General features: G+C 41.9%; 1 protein-coding gene and 2 non-coding genes across 5 annotated transcripts; all 3 read left to right on the forward strand.

Moving 5' to 3' along the window:
• The first annotated feature begins 6,617 nt into the window (after nucleotides 1–6,617).
• On the forward strand, nucleotides 6,618–19,947 carry RPSA (ribosomal protein SA). 3 transcript variants are annotated; one of them, XM_032648360.1, is made up of 7 exons: nucleotides 6,618–6,769; nucleotides 8,949–9,114; nucleotides 10,024–10,142; nucleotides 17,309–17,554; nucleotides 18,331–18,459; nucleotides 18,558–18,723; nucleotides 19,786–19,947. In XM_032648360.1, the coding sequence occupies exons 2-7, from the start codon at nucleotides 8,982–8,984 to the stop codon at nucleotides 19,878–19,880; spliced, it is 888 nt and encodes a 295-aa protein (XP_032504251.1). In that variant the 5' UTR covers nucleotides 6,618–6,769; nucleotides 8,949–8,981; the 3' UTR covers nucleotides 19,881–19,947. The 3 variants fall into 3 exon arrangements, with proteins under 3 accessions (XP_032504251.1, XP_032504253.1, XP_032504252.1); XM_032648362.1 differs by having other exon boundaries at nucleotides 6,763–7,081; XM_032648361.1 differs by lacking the exon at nucleotides 6,618–6,769 and adding an exon at nucleotides 6,770–7,124.
• Nucleotides 9,804–9,954, forward strand: LOC116762959. Its single transcript, XR_004352385.1, has one exon. It is a non-coding gene; the product is annotated as a small nucleolar RNA SNORA62/SNORA6 family (small nucleolar RNA).
• Nucleotides 17,615–17,764, forward strand: LOC116762958. Its single transcript, XR_004352384.1, has one exon. It is a non-coding gene; the product is annotated as a small nucleolar RNA SNORA62/SNORA6 family (small nucleolar RNA).
• Nucleotides 19,948–20,635: the final 688 nt, after the last annotated feature.

Consider the following 20,635-nt stretch of genomic DNA (forward strand, 5'->3'; position numbering starts at 1 on the left):
GTCTGGTCTTACCTTTAGGTCTTTAATCCATTTTGAGTTTATTTTTGTATATGGTGTTAGAAAGTGTTCTAATTTCATTCTTTTAAATGTAGCTGTCCAGTTTTCCCAGCACCACTTATTGAAGAGGCTGTCTTTTCTCCATTGTATATTCTTGCCTCCTTTATCAAAGATAAGGTGACCATATGTGTGTGAATTTACCTCTGGGCCTTCTATCCTGTTCCATTGATCTATATTTCTATTTTTGTGCCAGTACCATACTGTCTTGATTACTGTAGCTTTGTAGTATAGTCTGAAGTCAGGGAGCCTGATTCCTCCAACTCCATTTTTCTTTCTCAAGATTGCTTTGGCTATTTGGAGTCTTTTGTGTTTCCATACAAATTGTGAAATTTTTTGTTCTAGTTCTGTGAAAAATGCCATTGGTAGTTTGATAGAGATTGCATTGAATCTGTAGATGCTTTGGGTAGTATAGTCATTTTCACAATGTTGATTCTTCCAATCTACGAACATGGTATATCTCTCCATCTGTTTGTATTGTCTTTAATTTCTTTCATCAGTGTCTTATAGTTTTCTGCATACAGGTGTTTTGTCTCCTTAGGTAGGTTTATTCCTAGGTATTTTATTCTTTTTGTTGCAGTGGTAAATGGGAATGTTTCCTTAATTTCTCTTTCAGATTTTTCATCCTTAGTGTATAGGAATGCAAGAGATTTCTGTGCATTAATTTTGTATCCTGCTCCTTTACCAGATTCACTGATTAGCTCTAGTAGTTTTCTGGTAGCATGTTTAGGATTCTCTATGTATAGTATGATGTCATCTACAAGCAGTGACAGTTTTACTTCTTTTCCAGTTTGGATTCCTTTTATTTCTTTTTCTTCTCTGATTGCTGTGGCTCAAACTTTCAAAACTATGTTGAATAACAGCAGTGAGAGTGGGCAACCTTGTCTTTTTCCTGATCTTAGAAGAAATGGTTTCAGTTTTTCACCATTGAGAATGATGTTGGCTGTGGGTTTGTCATATACGGCCTTTATTATGTTGAGGTATTCATCTCATTTTAAGGTAAGCTCTTGGGGGAAAAAATGTTAAATGGAAGGAGTATAGACAATTTTGACAGTCATTCTAACCATATTTCCAAATCTCTTATATTGCTCAATTTCTCTCTTTAAGAAAATAGTTTCTCGTCAGTGTCTCAATAAAATGTAATAATAAAGACAGATTTAACCTACCGTAAGTAGAAATCCATTTTAGTTAATGCTAAGTGAAAGTTGTTTTGCTGACTGGTGTTCATTAAGTCTTTATTGAACAGCATTCTCTTTTTAAAATTGAAAGCCAGTATTTTTTAACTGAATGAAAGATTCTTTAAATTCTATAGTGCTTTACAATTTTCAAAAGTTTCACACATGTTTTCATATAATCCCATAATAACCCTTCTCCCCCCACACCTACATTACCCCTGCACCCTTCCCTCTCCCTACAGTAACCACTAGTTTGTTCTCTATATCTGTGAGTCTGCTTCCTTATTTTTTAATTCACTTGTTTGTTGTGTTTTTTTTGAATTCCAAATATAAGTGATATCATATAGTATTTGTCTTTCTCTGACTTATTTCACTTAGCATAATACCCTCCAAGTCTATCCATGTTGCTGCAAATGGCAGAACTTCATTCTTTTTTATGGCTGAGTAGTATTCCAGAGTGTGTTTTTGTGTGTGTGTGTGTGTGTGTGTGTGTATCACATCTTCTTTACCATTCATCTGTTGATGGACACTTAGGTTGTTTCCATACCTTGGCAATTGTAAATAATGCTGCTACAAACATTGGGGTGCATGTATCTTTTCAAATTAGTGTTTTTGTGTTTTTTGGGTATGTACTCAGGAGTGGAATTGCTGGGTCATATGGTATGAACAGCATTCTTTTTTTTTTTTTTTTGAAATGTGGGATCTTAATTCCCCGACCAGGGATGGAACCCGCACCCCTGCAGTGGAAGCGTGGAGTCTTAACCACTGGACCGCCAGGGAAGTCCCAACACTGTTCGTTTTTAAAGCACTTGCTAAGTAGACACTGGCAAGAAAGTCCAAAAGTGAGCATGATGTGACCTTTGCATTAAAGGCACTTAGAGCTTAGTGAGGCAGCAGATGGTAGGGTTACAAGCAGCACCGGAATTAATAGAGCTATAGGATACTTTGGACAAAACATAATCCAATGCTTTCATATGCCATGAGTTACCAAGGGTCAGAGGAGGTTACTGTCTTGCCTGATGTTACCTAGGGGCAAGTTGACTTGAACCCGGGTCTGTGCACGCAGCCACTCGATGCCTTCAAGCACTTGGTGGGTGGTGTCTGCATTGTTTTCCTGGTGCAGTCAGAGAATTCTGCCGTCTCCTTCTGTGGGCTTTACTAAGAGGCTTTTGCTGAGGGCTTTACATTCTCTTGGACGGTTTGTGCTTTTATCTTACAGGTGAATAACAGAGTGGTGCACCGTGAATTTAATCTTCGTAATGAACCAATAAAAGTATCACTTGTAATGGAGTCAACTTTAACTAAATTTGTATACTTTTGACACCAGGAAGATTAAAAAAACAAGGACTGCTTTACAGTAGAGTTTGAAAAGAGCTGTGAGCATTTGTAGCATTGTACTAATGGTTACCATTTTGCATTATTTTTGTCAATGGTTGTATTTGTCCAATTTGTTTTGTATATATATATATATATATATATACATATATATTATTTTTCTAAGATTTAACTATGCTTACTTGATACTCGTAAATAATTTGACTTTTTTTTTTTAAAGATCAGTGTTTTCTGAAAAAAACGTTTCCTGAACCGTTACCAAAACATGGACATCCAGCTCCATTTGTGTACTGTTTTTATCCTGTGTTTCTCTTGGTGATTACACCCTACCTTCTCCACTCTCAGCTTGATGCTGGTGTTAAGCCTCAATTTCTTGGCTTAGTCAAGAATTGCCTGTGTGTGATCTTGTCCTGTGTTTCACCTTATTTACCCAGTATTTATTTACTGTTTTCTGCAGTCAGTCTGATCTCCTCTTTGACTCCGTAAGCCATTCTCAAGTCTTACCTGGATGTCTCTGTGCCCTTGAGGCCTTCATGTGTTCCACCTTCCATCCATTTCCCCACTTCCTCCTTGCTGCCTCATACCTTTGAACTGCTGTTTTCTCCACCTGGAACCCTCTGTTCCACCCCACATAGGTAAGTCCTCTCCATCCTTCAGAGTTTGGTTCAAGCATCACTTGCACAGGGAAGCTTTCCACAGCCCCTCATGCTAGGTCAGCTTCTTCTAAGTGCTCAGATACCCTCTGCTTCTCTTCTGTAACATTGAAATGACTGTCTAGTGGCTGTTTAATCTCTCTCTCCAGTTCAGTCGTAAGATCCGAGAGGCAGAGGCTGTGTGTCTCATTCATGGCTGCATCCTAGCTTCCATCTGTGCCTTAGGACACAGAGAAGCCATGCAATGAGCGTTGAGTGAGTGACTGATCCCTCCCTGTCTTTTAATTATTTTATCCATCCCTCAGACCTCTGTGCATATCTAGCCACTTGCTACTTAACCCCACACACGTGGATGTCTCATGGCTACTTTAACTCAACGGGTTGGACGTTAACCTGAGTTTCCCCTAAATCTCTTTATAAAACCCATCCCATTGTTAATAATCCTTTGAATTCCCACTGCCTGCTGGATATACCCCAAAATCCTGTAGGAGAGTGTTGCAAGTCTTTCTCCGTCAGGCTTAATCTACACTACTCTTTTATTGCCTGTTTGTCCTCGTAATTCGCCCTCCCCTTAATAATCCTGTCTCACAGAATCGGGCTTGTGGATCAATGACTGTGGATAAACACTCTTGGATATGTTATCATATCAGAGTTCAATCTCTCCTTTCTGTCTGAAATGCCCTTCATTCTCACTGTGTGCTTCCTCTATACTGAGTATTCTTTAGGGTGCAACTTGGGTCCCCTCTCACTATAGAGCAAAGCTGTATGTAGACTAGTGTTTTTAGAGTAACAAACTGTGGACTGAGCATGACTGATGGGCCTGTACGAGGATGCAGGTGTTTGGTGAGAATGCCCTGAAGACTGAGAGCCAAATTGACTGAAGCAATCCAGAATCTCCAGGCCTGTCTCCACTTCAGGGATTATTGTGTCCTTTTTAGTTAATGTGATTTCTTAAGTATAAATACATGCGATTTAATTTTTAAGCCTTTGAGTTCTGATATTTGATATGTAGCTTTGTTTTTGTATAGAGCATTAAAATGTCTCTGGTTCATAAAATATGAACATCAGGTGAGCCTTCTCTTTCACTTGGATTCTGGAGGATTTCTAGGCACAGAGGCTCGTTTCGGGGGGACAGCAGCAGCTGAAATATCAACAACTCTTTATTTCCTGGGAGAGGTTGAGTGACTTGGTCAGAGTCACAGCATGTGGTGAAGCTGGGATTCCAAACCATGAACTAATTCAAGACATGAAGTGCCAAGTGATAGAGAAAAGTTTTAAGACAGAATGCTTTTGATGGACAGAAGGGACCATTCCATTACCACTTCACTGATGGAATGAGGGCTTTGGGACAAAGGAGGGAAAAGTGATTTTGGAACCCTGCTCAGACCACTACAGGTAAGGGTCACGGAGAAAACTGTAGGACAACTGCATACCAGACAAACAGGTGAAGAGGAGCAAGGAAGAATTCTGGTTAGAAAGGTAGGTGGCCCAAGATGAACTTGATGCCTGGGGCTAGCTAACTGCCCCATATTCTCTCAGCTTCAAATCAGTAGAGACTGGCCTAGCCATCCAATGCCATGTGAAATATAGCCCAAAAAAGTAGTCTCTGGCACAATTTTATATTTGAAAAAATTATTTATTTATTTATTTTTTTTTTAAATACAGGAACCAAAGTTGGCAAAAGGAAGGCTCTGAGATTTTTATTAAAAATGTGTATGAATAAAAAATAGTGGAGAAACTTGTGCAGAAGACTAGGAGGCTGAGGTGGGGAGGAGAACACGTGGCTGGGGAGCTACAGCCGTTTGACAAGTGCCTCTTAGGCCAAGGGCACCTCACCATGGCTTATTATCACTACAGTACGTTGTCACCTTTGGAGTTAACTCACTTCCTTGCCGAATATTTTCATCATGCAGATCACGTCTCAAGGACAAAGTTATTTTGTGGGAAAAAAATATTTTGTGGAGAAACCCTAAATTTAATTACAGTACCATTTCCTAGTTGTCATAATGGAAGTATTCTGGAGATTCTATGGTACACAGGGGAGGGAGCTGCTGAGATAGTTTGGGAGTGCCCCAGAATGCCCTCCACAGAGAAGTCCTGCAGTGATAGAACACTGTCCCTAAAAGCCAGCCATTCCTTTTAAGTCTTCCTTTTTTTTTTTTTTTTTTTTTTTTTTTTTTGCGAGCCAAAATATCTACAGATATTTTCAGCAGTTTCTAAGGATGCTTAAAGCCATGACTAAATTTACTCCTTTCCTTGTCTGTCAGCTCTTTATTTAAATGCAGTGGGGTTTGTTTTGTTTCAGTTTAAAAACCTGTGTTCCTCATAGAAAATTTCAAGAAACACTAAAAAAAAACGAGGCCAAAAACCTACCCAGTTTCTCTACTTGTATATCCGTAGTTCTCACCCTGGCTGCACATTAAAATTATCTAGATTCTTGTGGTTTGGAGTTGGGCATATGTTTAAAAGCTCTCCAAGTGATTCTAAGCGCAGCCAGGCTTGAAACCTACTGTATAACTAATAATCTGGCTCTTGATTATTTGTTTACAATCATTTAATGCCTAGGGCTTCAATTTTTAAAAATAATCGCCCTCATCCTGCAACTCCTTTTTGTATTTTAATTATTTTTTAACGGCTTCATAGTATTGGGCGGAATAAATATTAACTAGTAATGGATATTGCAATTTTTCTCCTATGAGAAAGAAATTCTCATGCAAACCACCTGTGCAGTCTTCATTTTATTTTTTTTTTCCGGGAAACTTCCTGTAAGATTTTTTTTTTTGGCTGTGTTGGGTTTTTCGTTGCTGCGCGTGAGCTTTCAGCTAGTTGTGGTGAGCGGGCTTCTCATTGCAGTGCCTTCTCTCGTTGCAGAGCACGGGCTCTAGGCACGTGGGCTTCAGTAGCTGTGGCACGCGGGCTCAGTAGGTGTGACTCACGGGCTCTAGAGCACAGGCTCAGTAGTTGTGGTGCATGGGCTTAGTTGCTCCGCGGCATGTGGGATCTTCCCAGACCAGGGCTCGAACCCGTGCCCCCTGCATTGGCAGGCGGATTCTCAACCACTGCGCCACCAAGGAAGCCCTAAGATAACTTTTTAAAAATCTGAATTACACAGTGCTAACTTGTCCTCCAAAAATGCAAAATAATTTCTCCAGCTTTTATTTATCCAATACAGGCTTGTGTTCAACACCCCTTCCCACGTAAGGAAACTGCAGCCTAGGTGCAGGACCCGCTCAAGTTGATAGGTACAAAAGGCTGGGCGAGAGGTCGAATCCATACGGGGGGCGCTGGCTGACTGCCTGGCTGACTTCCGGCCCGCGTCCCTGGTCGCAAACTGCGTGTTCCAACCGGCCCGCCCCTTACCGCCATTCGATAGCGTCCGCGCCAGCGCTGCAGCCCGCCTTCCGGAGGAAGACCCGCCCCCACAACTCCTGCCTTGTTAGCGCTTCTGCTCGCCTTTCGTTGTCATTGGCTGGAGGCGGAATATATAAGGACGTCATTTCCGCCCGCGCGTTCTTTCCGCGCCAGATAAGGGTCCATGCGGCTTTGTGCTCGGTGAGTAGCTTGTGGCGTCCGGGCGTACCGCAGGGCCACCAAGACGAGCTTCCTGCCGCGACGAGTGGTGCGAGCACCTGGGTGGAAGCCCGCAGGCGGAGCGCGTCTGTTTTCGGCTCGGCGCGCTCCCCCTCGGATTTGGCGTCCTGCACGTGGCCGGGCTCGGGCCCGCGCGTTCCCACAAGGCTCCGGGAGCCCGCGGAGGTCGCGGTCCAGCCGCTGAGGGCCCGAGTTGGGGTGCCGGTGGCTGGGGGTGCAGAGAGACCGGTCTACGCAGTGCGCTACGGTCGCTTCGGGTCCCGACACTCGGCGGTAAACCCAGAGACCTAGGCTCCAGTTTTCTTCAGCTGGTTGGGTTGGTCTGTTTTTTCCCCGTTCGTGGTATTCCGTTCAAGAGTTAAGGTTCTTGGCGAGGTTTTTTGGTGCCGGACAGGCTAAATTAAAGGTCTAGGTTCTTATTCTGCTTGTCCAAAAGATTTCGGACAGGGGACGCAAAGAAAGGCACATACAGGGCCTTCCCTGGCGGTCCAGTGGTTAAGACTCAGCTGTTACACTGCAGGGGCCCCGGGTTCGATACCAGGTCGGGGAACTTAAGATCCTGCATGCCTCGCGGTGTTAAAAGAAAAAAAGTATTTTTAATGGTTAAAAAAAAAAAAAAAAACCACAGAGACTGAGTTGTAGAGAAAAACAAAGAAGCAACTTATGAATGGGCAGAAGCGAAAGTACGCATTCGGAGAAGAATGCGGGCGTCCTCACGAGTGAGGAGCGCACCGAGGGGTTTTTCTGACCCCCCACCCCCCACGCCTTTTATTTCACTTTAATTCCTTGAATGGGCGCATATTTCTTTGTTTAGGGGCGGAATACTCATTGTTGGGAGAATCGGAGTGGGATTTTGATTCCACCTCGTTACGTCAGTTTTTGCTCTTTCCCGTCCGCCTCCAGAAGCCACCGCACCTGCGCTGTAAGAGCCATTTTCCCTTGCTATACGAGCGCCAGGCGTGTGAGGTGGTACAGCAGTCACCTGCAGCCTGTGTGCTCGGCCACGCTCTCTGGGTTTTATGGTCAGGGTTCCCTCTTAAGGTGTCACAGAGTTTAATCAAAAGTTTAATTTACGTTCTTGTTGTTGACACCATTCCTCCATGCTTCATGGTCTCATTAAGTGTAAAACAAGGAGGTGGCTTTGCTTTTTGCCTAATGTCTGTTTGAGGAGGCTGTTCTTGGGTTCAGCCCTGTCTTTCCTGTCTGATTTTGAGGAAAACTAGTTGTAATCGCAGGGAGAAGTAATGCCAAAGCTCCCAGCTTCAGTCGGCTTGAAAATAAACTTCACCTTTGCTTAGCTTTAGAGTAGTCTAGAACATGGCTGCTGTTCCACGTCTAAGTCCTGCGTACCTTGAGAAGTATTAAGTCTCAGTTCACTATTTTAGTTTAGTTTCATTATCTGGGTGTTTTGTCCATCTCCATAATACTCTTTAGCAGGATTTCCAGCAGTTTTACAAGGTGTGGCATATTTTACAAGGTGTTCTTGTGTCTCGTCCCACTAGACTAAGCCCAGTGCCTGACACTAGGAGGTGTTGTCTGTGGTTAGATTGTTTATTTCAAGTTTATCAGTATTTTTTATTGAAGTATAGTTGATTTACAATGTGTTAATTTCTGCTATACAGCAAAGTAATTAGGTTATACATATGTATACATTCGTCTTTAACATTCTTTTCCATTATGGTTTATCATAGGGTATTGAATATAGGTATCTGTGCTATAGAAGAGGACCATGTTTATTCATTCTGTATATACAAGTTTATATCTGCTAATCCCAACCTCCCACTCCACCCCTCCCCCATGACAACCACCAAGTCTGTTCTGTCCTGTTTCTGTTTCATAGATAGGTTCATTTGTGTCATTTTAGATTCCACATGTAAGTGATATATGGTATTTGTCTTTCTGATTTACTTACTATGATAATCTCTAGTTGGATCCATGTTGCTACACATGGCACTTTCTTTTTTATGGCTGAGTAGTATTCCATTGTATATATGTACCACATCTTTATCCGCTCATCTGTCAAGATGGTTAGATTTAAACATTGAGTCATTTGACTCTCAAGAGGAGTTGGAATGCACCCGTTACCTCATCCCACTTGTCACTGGAGTGTAAAGGACTTTCGTTAACTATTGTTTTTCAGATTCCCGTCGTAACTTAAAGGGAAACATTAACAATGTCCGGAGCCCTTGATGTCCTGCAAATGAAGGAGGAGGATGTCCTCAAATTCCTTGCAGCAGGAACCCACTTAGGTGGCACCAACCTTGACTTCCAAATGGAGCAGTACATCTACAAAAGGAAAAGTGATGGTCAGTCATTGCTTTAGGGTTCTTTTTCTTGGTCATCCCAGCTGTAAGGACAAATTTTGATGCTTCTGTTCTGATGGGTAGTGCTGAGTGAAGTGATTTCTAAAATATCAGCCTTGGCGGGCTCTCACCAAGTAACATGAAATTAGATCTTTAGATGGGTAAGAAGCTTTAAAACTGAGTAAAAGTGCTCTGGTTTTTGGAAGGAAAGGTTTCTGGACTCCAGTGGAAGAGTGGCTATTGCTAGGTTATGTGACCTGGGTTGGGCCATGAAGAAGCATGATGTAAACATAAAGAGGAAGTTCGTCAGCTTATTTCCTAATAACTTATCTCCATGGTGCCTTATATTTTGTGGCTACTGATACAGGTTTGTAAAGCTGAATTCTGAGAGAAAAAGCCACAGATGGGAATTTGGCTTGCTTGAATGTATCAGAAAAGGGAATGTAGGTTGTGATGAGACTATGGAAGGCATTAAGTTCTTCAGCTTAGAACCACTGAAGGAATTCTGTGTGTGAGTGGCAGGGTTTAAAGGAGTTGGGGATGAATCTGACATCAAGGCAGAAGATAAGAGGAAAAGAGTGGTAACAGGCCAGAAGTAGGTAAGAGCTTGTTGGTGTCTGCATGGGGGGCCTGAGGGCGGGTTAGTACAGGGGAAGAGTAGGGGGAAGGTGCACTTTGCCTACTGAATCAAGACTGCACACTATTAAAGCTCAGAGTGGAGGCCAGTCTTGGCCAATGAACTTCTGAGTGTCGGAAGTGTGCTATATTAATGGCAGGATTTTCGCTAACACCAGTAGAGCTTGCCTCTATGACTGGAGTTTGATAGTACTCGCTGCCACATGCATTCAGCTTTTTAGAAGAATGTTAACTTTTAAAGCTTGGCGCTAGGTGTTAACAAAACCTTGTGTCTAGGCATCTACATCATAAATCTGAAGAGAACCTGGGAGAAGCTTCTGTTGGCAGCTCGTGCCATTGTTGCCATTGAAAACCCAGCTGATGTCAGTGTCATATCCTCCAGGAATACTGGCCAGGTTTGTGGAACAATATGCTTGGTTTTTGTTATAAAACCTAAAGATGTTTTGTGATATATAGAAAAGCATAAGAAAAAAATAACCTGTAATTTCACTGTTCAGAAATCATTTGAAATTGCCCTGAGTCAGAGGAATTGCCAAAATTCAACCATTTCAGTATATTTATCACTTTGCATCTGACAGTATGTCACGGTTCATGTTTTCATGTCATTGTGTGTTTTCTTGTGCCACTAAATATTAAGGGATGACCCTATTAAAGTGGCTCACCACATTTTTCTGCAGTGAGCTTTTTATATTTAAAATGATGAAATACTGGGTTAAAAAAATTAAATGTCAACTTCAGAATATTTCAGGAAGGTCTTCTGAGAGTAGGGTACCCCCAGTCTTTGTCTGATAAGCAAGAGTAATCTTTGCCAGTTTAATGAATAAAAAATAGCTTAGTATTTTTTAATGGCAAGTAAGGTAAAACTTTAGTCTTTTTTGTCCCATTTCTATCTTGATAATTATTTCCTTTTTCTGCTGAGAAAACGGGTTTTTTAAAAAACATGCTTTATAAAAGCATTAAAGCTCTTAAAAGGATTTCATTCACCCTGTTTCTAATTTTTAAAAATTTGACTTGGATTTTGACAGTTTTTAAATTAATGTATTGATAGTAAGATGCTCTTTTTTTAAATTCATTTTTTTAAAACTTTTTATTGTATAGTATTTGATTTACAGTGTTGTGTTAATTTATGCTGTACAGCAGAGTGACTCACTTACATATACATATATTCTTTTTCATATTCTTTTCCATTATGGTTTATCACAGGATATTGAATATAGTTCCCTGTGCTATACAGTAAGGCCTTGTTTATCCATCCTATATAGCCTAGTTTGCATCTGCTAATCCCAGACTCCCAATCCTTCCCTCCCCCATCCCTTATTCCTCTTGGCAACTACAAGTCTGTTCTATTTTTCTCTTTCATGGATATGTTCATTTGTGTTGTATTTTAAATTCGACGTATAAGTGAAGTCATACGATATTTGTCTTTCTATTTTACTTAGTGTGATAATCTCTTGGTCCATCCATGTTGCTACAAATGGCATTATTTCATTCTTTTTAATGGCTAAGTAGTATTCCGCTGTTTATACATGCCATATCGTCTTTATCCATTCATCTGTCTATGGACATTTCAGTTGTTTCCATGTCTTGGCTATTGTAAATAGTGCTCCTGTGAACATTCGGGTGCCTGAATCTTCGAATTACTGTTTTGTCTGGGTGTATGCACAGGAGTGGAACTGCTGGGTCATATGGCAACTCTAGTTTTTTGAGGAACCTCCATACTGTTTTCCATACTGGCTGCACCGGATTACGTTCCCACTAACAGGATTAGAGGGTATTCTTTTCTCCTTATCCACTCCAGCATTTTCTATTTGTAGACTTTCATGATGGCCATTCTGACCAGCGTGAGGTGGTACCTCATTGTAGTAGTGATTTGAATTTCTCTAATAATTAGCAATGTTGAGCATCTTTTCATGTGCCTATTGGCCATCTGTAGTTCCTTGGAGAAATGTCTGTTTAGGTCTTCTGCCCAGTTCAGTTGTTCGTTTTTTTGTTATTGAAATGTATGAGCTCTTGGTATAGTTTGGAAATTAAGCCCTTGTTGGTCACATCATTCGCAAATATTTTCTCCCAGTTCTTTGTATATTTGGTAGAATTCGCCTATGAAGCCATCTGGTCCTGGACTTTTGTTTGAAGGGAGCTTTTTAATTACAGATTGTTTCATTTCTAGTAATCAGGCTGTTCAAGTTGTCTGTTTATTGATTTAGTTTCAGTGGGCTTTATGTTTCTAGAAAGATGTCCGTTTCTTCTAGTTTGTCGGCATATAATTGTTCATAATGTTTTTTTGTTGGCATATAATTGTTTGTAATGGTGGTATCAGTTGTGGTTTCTCCTCTTTCATTTCTTATTTTATTTGGATCTTCTCTCTTCTTGGTGATCCTGGCCAGAGGTTTGTCGATTTTGTTTACCCTTTTAAAGAACCAGATCTTGGTTTTATTTTAATCTCTATTTTATTTATTTCCTCTCTGATCTTTTTTTTTTTTTTTTAATATTTATTTATTTGGTCATGCTGGGTCTTAGTTGTGGCTCACCAGCTCCTTACTTGTGGCACATGAGCTTAATTGCAACTCACGGGCTCCTTAGTTGTGGCATGCATGTAGGATCTAGTTCCCTGACCAGGGATCAAACTGGCCCCCTGCACTGGGAGTGCGTGTCTTAACCACTGCACCACCAGAGACGTCGCTCCTCTCTGATCTATCTACTTCCTTTTGCTGACTTGAGATTTTTCTGGTTTCTTAAAGGCCTGTATCGCTGTGAACTTAATCTCTAAGGAGTGCTTTTGCTGTATCCCATAGGTTTTGTGTTTTCATTGTCATTTGCCTCAAGGTTTTTTTTTTTTTGCGGGCCTCACTGTTGTGGCCTCTCCCGTTGCGGAGCACAGGCTCCAGATGCGCAGGCTCAGCGACCATGGCTCACGGACCCAGCCGCTCTGCGGCATGTGGGATCTTCCCGGACCGGGGCACGAACCTGTGTCCCCTGCATCAGCAGGCAGACTCTCAACCACTGCGCCACCAGGGAAGCCCCTGCCTCAAGGTATTTTATAATTTCTTGGATTCCATTGTTGACCCACTGGTTTCTTAGTAGCATGTTGTTTAGTCTCCCATGCAGTTGTTGTTTTCTTGTTTCTTTTTCGGTGGTTGATTCTAGTTTCATGCAGTTGTGGTCAGAAAAGATGCTTGAAATAATGTCTATGCTCTTAAATTTGTTGAGGCTTATTTTGTGCCCTAGTATGTGGTCAATCTCAGAGGATGTCCCGTGTGCACTTGAAAAGAATGTATATTCTGTTTTTTTGGCTCTAAAGTCTTGAAAATGTCTTAAGTCTGTTGTATCATTTAGGATCTCTGTTGCCTTACTGATTTTCTCTCTCCCAGATATGTCCATTGATATGAGTGTGGTGTTAAAGTCTCCTATTATTAGTGTATTCCTGTCAGTTTCTCCCTTTATGTCTGTATTTGTTTTATGTATTTGGGTACCTGTTGATGAGTATAGTGTCCTCTCCTTTTATTGATCCTTTTACCATATGTCGTGTGCTTTATCTTTCTATGTAGCCTTTTTTTTCAGTCTGTTTCGTCTGATATCAGAGTATTGCGACCCGCACTTTATTGTGATTTCCGTTTGCATGCAATATCTTTTTCCATCTCCTCACTTGCAGTCTACGTGTATCATTTGCCCTAAAGTGTGTCTCTTGTAGGCAGCATATCGTAGGCCTTTTTTTTTTAATCTAATCTGCTGTTCTGTCTTTTGATGGAAAATTTAGTCCATTGACATTTAAGGTAATTTTATTGGTATTTTAAACATTGTTTTCCTGTTGACTTTATATTTATTTGTCTCTTTCTTTTTGTTTTTCCTTTTGTGGTTTGATGATTTCCTTTTGTATTGTGCTTTTGTTTTCTTGGTTTTTGTGAATCTGTTGTGTTTTTGATTTGTGGTTACCCTGTTTTTCAAATATGTTAACCCCTTCCTATATCAACTTGACTTAGACTGGTAGTCATATAGGCTCACTTTCTAGAAGAAGAAATATCTACATTTTCTTTCATCCCCCACATTTTGTGATTTTGATGTACTCTTTTACATCTTCATGTTTATCCTTTTGCTTTAAGTGGTTATCATTGCTTTTAGAGAAATTTTCTGATTTCTTTTTAAAATCTGTTTACTGGTTTATTTTTAAGTGATTTACTTTCCAACTGTGATTTTTTTTTTTTTTTTTTTTTTCCTTTTCCTTTTCCTATAGATTCTTCTTTTCTATTTAGAGAAGACCTCTCAGTATTTACTTTAGGGTAGGTTTAGTATTGTATTATTACTGTATTAGTATTGTATAGTATTATAGTTTTTGCTTGTCTGAGGAAACTCTCCTATTCCAAATGATAATCTTGCTGGGTAGAGTTGCAGATTTTTCCCTTTCATAAGAGTTGCCACTCCCTTATGGCCTACAATGAGCTGAAAGCCCTATGGGGGTTCCCTTGTAATTAACTCTATTTTTCTCTTGCTGTCTTTAGAATCCTTTTGGGGGGGCATTTTAATTATGTCTGGGTGTAGGTCTGTTTTGGTTTATCTTGTTTGGGATGCTCTGTGCTTCTTGTACCTAGATATCAGTTTCCTTCTTTAGGTTTGGGAAGTGTTCAGCCATAATTTCTTTTTTTTTTTTTTTTTTTTTTTAAACATCTTTATTGGGGTATAATTGTTTTACAATGGTGTGTTAGTTTCTGTTTTATAACAAAGTGAATCAGCTATACATATACATATGTTCCCATATGTCTTCCCTCTTGCGTCTCCCTCCCTCCCACTCTCCCCATCCCACCCTTCCAGGCTGTCACAAAGCACCGAGCTAATATCCCTGTGCCTTCATAATTTCTTCAAATAGATTTTCAATCCCCTTTCTCTTCTCCTTCTGGGATCCCTATTACGTGTAGGTTGGAATGCTTTATATTATCCCATAGGTCCCTTATATTGCTTTCATTTTTCATTTGGCTTTCTGTCTGCTGTTCTGATTGGGTGGTTTCCATTCTGTCTTCCAAATCACTTTCTTCTGAAGATAGATCACTGTCTTACAGATAACGTTCTTCTGCATTATTCATTCTGCTATTCATTGCCTTTAGTTCAGCTTTTGTCCCTGCACATGAATTTTCTGATTTTTCTTGGTTCTTCCTTAATAATTTCTAGTTCCTTTTCACAGTAATCTGCATTTCTGTTGATAGTCTTTCTCAGTTTGTTCAGTATTTCATTATTTCCTTTTTTAACTCGATGTCTATTAGACTCGGGTCTTTTTCATTGTTTGTTCTTTCAGGGGAATTCTCTTGATCTTTTAATTGGGAGTGGTTCCTCTGTCTCCTCATTTTACTTATATTTCTCTTGCTCTATGAGTTGAGAAAGTTATCTACTGTGGTGTTGGAGGGCTTTTTTTTTTTTTTTAACTTATTTTATTTTGGTTGCTCTTGGTCTTAGTTGTGGCATGCGAACTCTTAGTTATGGCATGCATGTGGGATCGATCTAGTTTCCTCAGCAGGGGTCGAACCCACGTCCCCTGCATTGGAAGGTGGATTCTTAACCACCGCGCTACCAGGGAGGTCCCTTGGAGGGCTATTTTTATGTGGGAATGTCACTGTATAGCCTCTTTGGGTTTAACATTTTTGGTGTGGGCTGTTTTTACTATGGATGCCTGCTGCCTCTTTCCCCAGTGTGTATGGTGGCCATCATCCCCTTGACAGGAGGTGTGACTGGTGCGGTGAGTAGAGCCTGCACTAGATGTTGTTTACTCTGTGGTTGTCACTACCCTGTCAAAGGCAGGGTATCTCCCTAGTTGTTATAGAGTAGAAGCCCCCAGAGCTGAGCTGCAGCGTAAGGTAGGCTGGATTGGAGCGTTTCCACTGGGAGAGGAGCCACTGCGTCTTTCTCTCCTGGAGCTGTTCACTGGCTAGTGTGCTCTGTGGTGCCACCTGTCACCCACTGTGCTGTTGGCACTGCCCTTGGCCCCATCGTAACCCGGGGAATGCTGGTAGTCAGCCCTGGTGTCCTTCAGGTGTTGTTTTCACAAGGCCACCCACGCAGATCCATTGAAGTCAGGTGCCAGGACAGCAGTAGTCGCACACCCGGATCCCCTGTAGGAGGCAGCTCAGACCCTGGCCCAGCCCCCGTGTGCCTGTGCCCACAAAGCCCACAGCTGCTTAGGCAAGACCCGTCCCAGTTGCAAGAGGCTGCACTGGTGACCCCACTTCTCCTTTCGCATGCCACTTAACAGTGGCGCTTCCCTTCTGTGGTGGGCCCGGCCTTTTTCCACAAACACTCCTGGTTGTGGCTGTGCCACTCTCCAGCCCCTTCAGGCTATCTCTGCACAGCCAACACCAGTCATCTCTCTGGGTCTGTCCTCTAAAACAGCACCCAGCCCCACCTGTACTAACGGACACGCATCTCAGGCTGGGGCGTGCAGGTCTCTCTGTTATGCCTACCAAAGCCAGTTGTGCTCTCCTCTGAGCCTTAGGAGCTCCCTTTCTGTCCCTGTTGATCTCCCCACCGTTGAGGGGGCTTCCCAGGGTGTTGGGAGCCTTTCCTCTTCACCTCCCTCCTGGGGCACAGGTCCCATCCTGCTTCCTCTTTTTTTTCCTTTTGTCCAACCCAGTTTTGTGGAGATCTTTCTTACCCTTTCAGGTGTTTGAAGTCTTCTGCTAGTGTTCAGTAGGTGTTCTGTGACAGTTGTTCCATTTGTAGATGTATTTTTGACGTAGTTGTGGGAGGAGGTGAGTTCCATGTCATTCTACTCCACTATCCTGATCGGAACCCCCTGCAGATGTATGTTAACGGGGTTATTCCCCAGAGGCTGGCTTATGACGACCTCTGTGGTTTGATGTATGGCTGACAGTTTTAATTCTGCTGTAGAATGAACGTAGTGACCACTCCGTGCTTCCCTCAGCGAAAATTTACTGAGTATCTAGATTGGTCCAGGCAGTGCTTGCTGAGTGCTTGGAATATAGCAGAAAAGCAGTCTATTTTTGAAGGGATAAAGGAAATAAGCTTTCTGTAGAGTTAGAGGATAAGAAAGGTGGATGTACTCCTGCTCTGTATAGGTTGCCTGTGACAAAATCTGACTGGTACAGAAGTGCTTACTGGATGCTGGGCACTGTTCTGCATGGTGTAATTTTTACAATTCTGTGAGACACGTGAGTAACTTGCCCCAGTTACTCGTAAGTGACCTACTTGGTACTTGAACCAGGCTGGTTGGCTCTGGAACCTGCAGAAGTGAGGAAGTAGTGAGCCTCAGATACCTGAGGGAAGAGCATCCCCAGCAGAGGGCCTAGGGGTGGGGCCGTGCTTGGCATGTTTTTTGGCTCTAATTTTGTAAGTATTTTTCATGTAATAAGTGAAGGATGTAGAAGAATACTGGATGTTTTGAATGTTTAATTTGATGGTTTCATTTTTGAGTAAGGGATTTCAGGAGGTTCTGACTAGATAGGCTGCTTCATGTGATTACAGAACTTGGTGTTGACCCATTTATAATTGCAGAACTCCTGCAATTCTGCAAGATGGCGCTATCTCTGGAGCACTGTTAACTCTTTAATATTGATTCTTCTAGCGAGCTGTGTTGAAGTTTGCTGCTGCCACTGGAGCCACGCCTATTGCTGGCCGCTTCACTCCTGGAACCTTCACTAACCAGATCCAGGCAGCCTTCCGGGAGCCAAGACTTCTGGTGGTTACTGATCCCAGGGCTGACCACCAGCCTCTCACAGAGGCCTCTTACGTTAACCTGCCTACCATTGCTCTGTGTAACACAGACTCTCCTCTGCGGTATGTGGACATTGCCATCCCATGCAACAACAAGGTAACAATTTTATGATCTAAACCAGAGCTGGAGAATAAGTGCTCTAGAGACAGACATTCCTCTGCACATTGTTAGAGCTTGGAGTTGAGGCCACTGGCCGATGAACTCACAAGTGTAGGTAGTGTGCTACATGAGGGGCAAGTTTTTCGCTAACATCACAAGGGTCTCTGGCCCAATGAGTGGAGTTTGATAGTAATACTTGCTACAAACGTATGATTTTAATACATGAAAGCTTTAAGGAGAGATGAAAAAAATTTTTTAAATGGCCTGTGTTTTCTTCTGCTTTTCTCCATTATTTCTTACTCCTGGACCTCTCAGGCATTACTTGGCCTGTTTTCAGACTAACTTGATGTATCCTGATGTAAGATCCTAAAAAGGTGCGTTGCATATGGTTCAAATGTTACACAAAAGAATCAGGCAAAGGTTTTGTTTTGTTTTTTTTCCTACTACCAGTCAGGCACTGACCCCAGGTTAATTCATTTTGTTGTCTAGAGTGGACTCTTGATTAATCCCCATGATTCATTCCAGAATGTGGCAGTCAAGGTTGAGAACCAGAGTTATGGAATAATCTTGTTAAATAAGTAAAGTCTTATTATTTTTATTGGAGTGTATTGCCTTACAATGTTGTGTTAGTTTCTGCTATACTATAAACACTTCTAAACTAAGACATGTCTGTTCACATGGTACCAAGGGACCCAGCTGTTAGGTGGAATGGGAGGTGCTTGCTGTTTGGGGTTCGCCGAGTATCACTTTATAATAACCTGGCACTCTTGCAGGGAGCGCACTCGGTGGGTCTGATGTGGTGGATGCTTGCCCGGGAAGTTCTGCGCATGCGTGGCACCATCTCCCGTGAACACCCATGGGAGGTCATGCCTGATCTCTACTTCTACAGAGATCCTGAAGAGGTGAGCTTCCTCCACAAAGGCTTGTGGTGACATGAACAATGGACACTTTAGTCTGTGCTTCTTGGCAGTAAAGTCGAAAAAATTTTTTTCTAAACCAGATTGAAAAGGAAGAGCAGGCGGCAGCTGAGAAGGCTGTGACCAAGGAGGAGTTTCAGGGTGAATGGACCGCCCCAGCTCCTGAGTTCACTGCTGCTCAGCCTGAGGTGGCGGACTGGTCCGAAGGCGTGCAGGTGCCCTCTGTGCCTATTCAGCAGTTCCCCACTGGTACGTATCAAGATTCAAGGGCATCAGGCTGGTGGTTTAGAACTTCTGTGTTTCCAGTGTAACATATATATGCGCGCATGTGTGTGTGTGTGCGCATATATATACACACTTTATATATATACACATATATACGCACACTTTATATATACGTATACAGTAAATCCTGTACATACAAACGAGTTCCATTCTGAGACCACATTCGTAAGTCCAACACAGTTAGCCTAGGTACCCAACTAACACAATGGGCTATATAGTACTATACTGTGATAGGCTTATAACACTTCACACAAATAACACATAAAAAACAAAAAATAAAACATTTTTAATCTTATAGTACAGTACAACAGCTGGCATACAGGGGCTGGTATCGAGTGAATAGGCAAGAAGTGTTACTGACTGGAGCTGAAAGGTCGTCAGCTATCGGAGGTGGAGGGGTAATTTCACTCACACCTGACCTTGATGGCACAGGTCTGGTTCCCTGCTGGATTCAGTTCTGTCTCCTTGAAAAAAAAGAGTCAGTGATGTCTCGGTAGTACTGTATGTACCAGCTACATCACCACTGCTTTTACACTTGCTTCCGGACATCCTGGGCTTGAAGTAAAGATACTGTAACTGTGTGTGCTCTATACAGTACTGTACAGTCCACAAAAGTAAAACCACTTGTAGAGGAGGACAGTGTACAGCAGACGTGCGAATTAACTTATGTGATTGGACATGCGAATACACTTTCTCTTTGAGAGTTCATAACTTGAAGGTTCGTATGTAGGGCACTTAGTGTATGTATGTGTACATTATACGTATATACACATATACATACACTATATATATATACACACACATACTAGCATTAAAGGGTTTTTGTCTCGGTGTGCCATAGCTGTGCTGATAAACTAACAGGTTGAATTCAGGTGCTTTTGAAATGTTCTGTCTTTGTCTTTGTCCTTTGAAATGTGTTATCTGTTGGAATGCAAGGCAGATTGCTGCTGGTGGTGGGGGTGACAAAAATACTACGGGAATGGGGCTGATGGCTTTCTCTGTCTTTTTTTGGTTTTTTCTCAACAGAAGATTGGAGTGCTCAGCCTGCCACTGAAGACTGGTCTGCAGCTCCCACTGCTCAGGCCACCGAGTGGGTAGGAACAACCACTGAGTGGTCTTAAACTGTTCTTCCACAAACTCTTAAAATGGAAATAGGTTGATGGAAATAAACAGTTTCTAAAAATTGTGTCCATTTATTTCAGTTCATGGGACAGGCCTGGGATGAAAGCCTTGCTCAGCCTGTTCCTAGTGTGTGGCTCTGGGCAAGAGATGTTGTTTCTGGGCCCAAGTGTCCTTAGCAGGGGATAATCTTGGAGCTGTGATGCAGAGCAATGTATCACATTGTCCTTTGTTAGTATATAATTTAAAAGTAATTTTAAAGAGTAAAATATACATGCAGATAATCATGAAAGACATACCTGTGTATTCTTGGAGAATAGGCCATTACACAGATTACCAAGTAGGAAGGTTCCGAGATCTGAGGAAGTCTTCGTGTTCCCCTCCCTGCTCCTTCCTGAAGTCGCAAGCTTCTCTCCTTCGATCCTTTGGAAAGGGTAAGATGATCAAATCAAGAATTCTTTAGTTTGTTTTTGAGCTTCCTATAAATGGTGGAATCATATCGTGTGACTTGCTTCTTTTCCCTTTGTTATTTTGTGCTTTTCACCCTTCTTGCCATGTTCCCAAAGAATCATCCATGACTTCTAACTGCAGTGGCCATTTGAGTTGTTTCCATATTTTGGCCATTAGCAGCAGAGCTATTTTGAACATTTTTGATAGATCCTGGTGTATGGAAATTTCCTCACTCTGGGTTTCAAACTCTAGCTTCACTAGATAATGTCAGATGATTTCACAGTCATCTATAAAATCTTCTGAAAAC

This window comes from Phocoena sinus, chromosome 11, assembly GCF_008692025.1.
Source record: "Phocoena sinus isolate mPhoSin1 chromosome 11, mPhoSin1.pri, whole genome shotgun sequence".
In the NCBI taxonomy this organism is placed as follows: Eukaryota; Metazoa; Chordata; class Mammalia; order Artiodactyla; family Phocoenidae; genus Phocoena; species Phocoena sinus.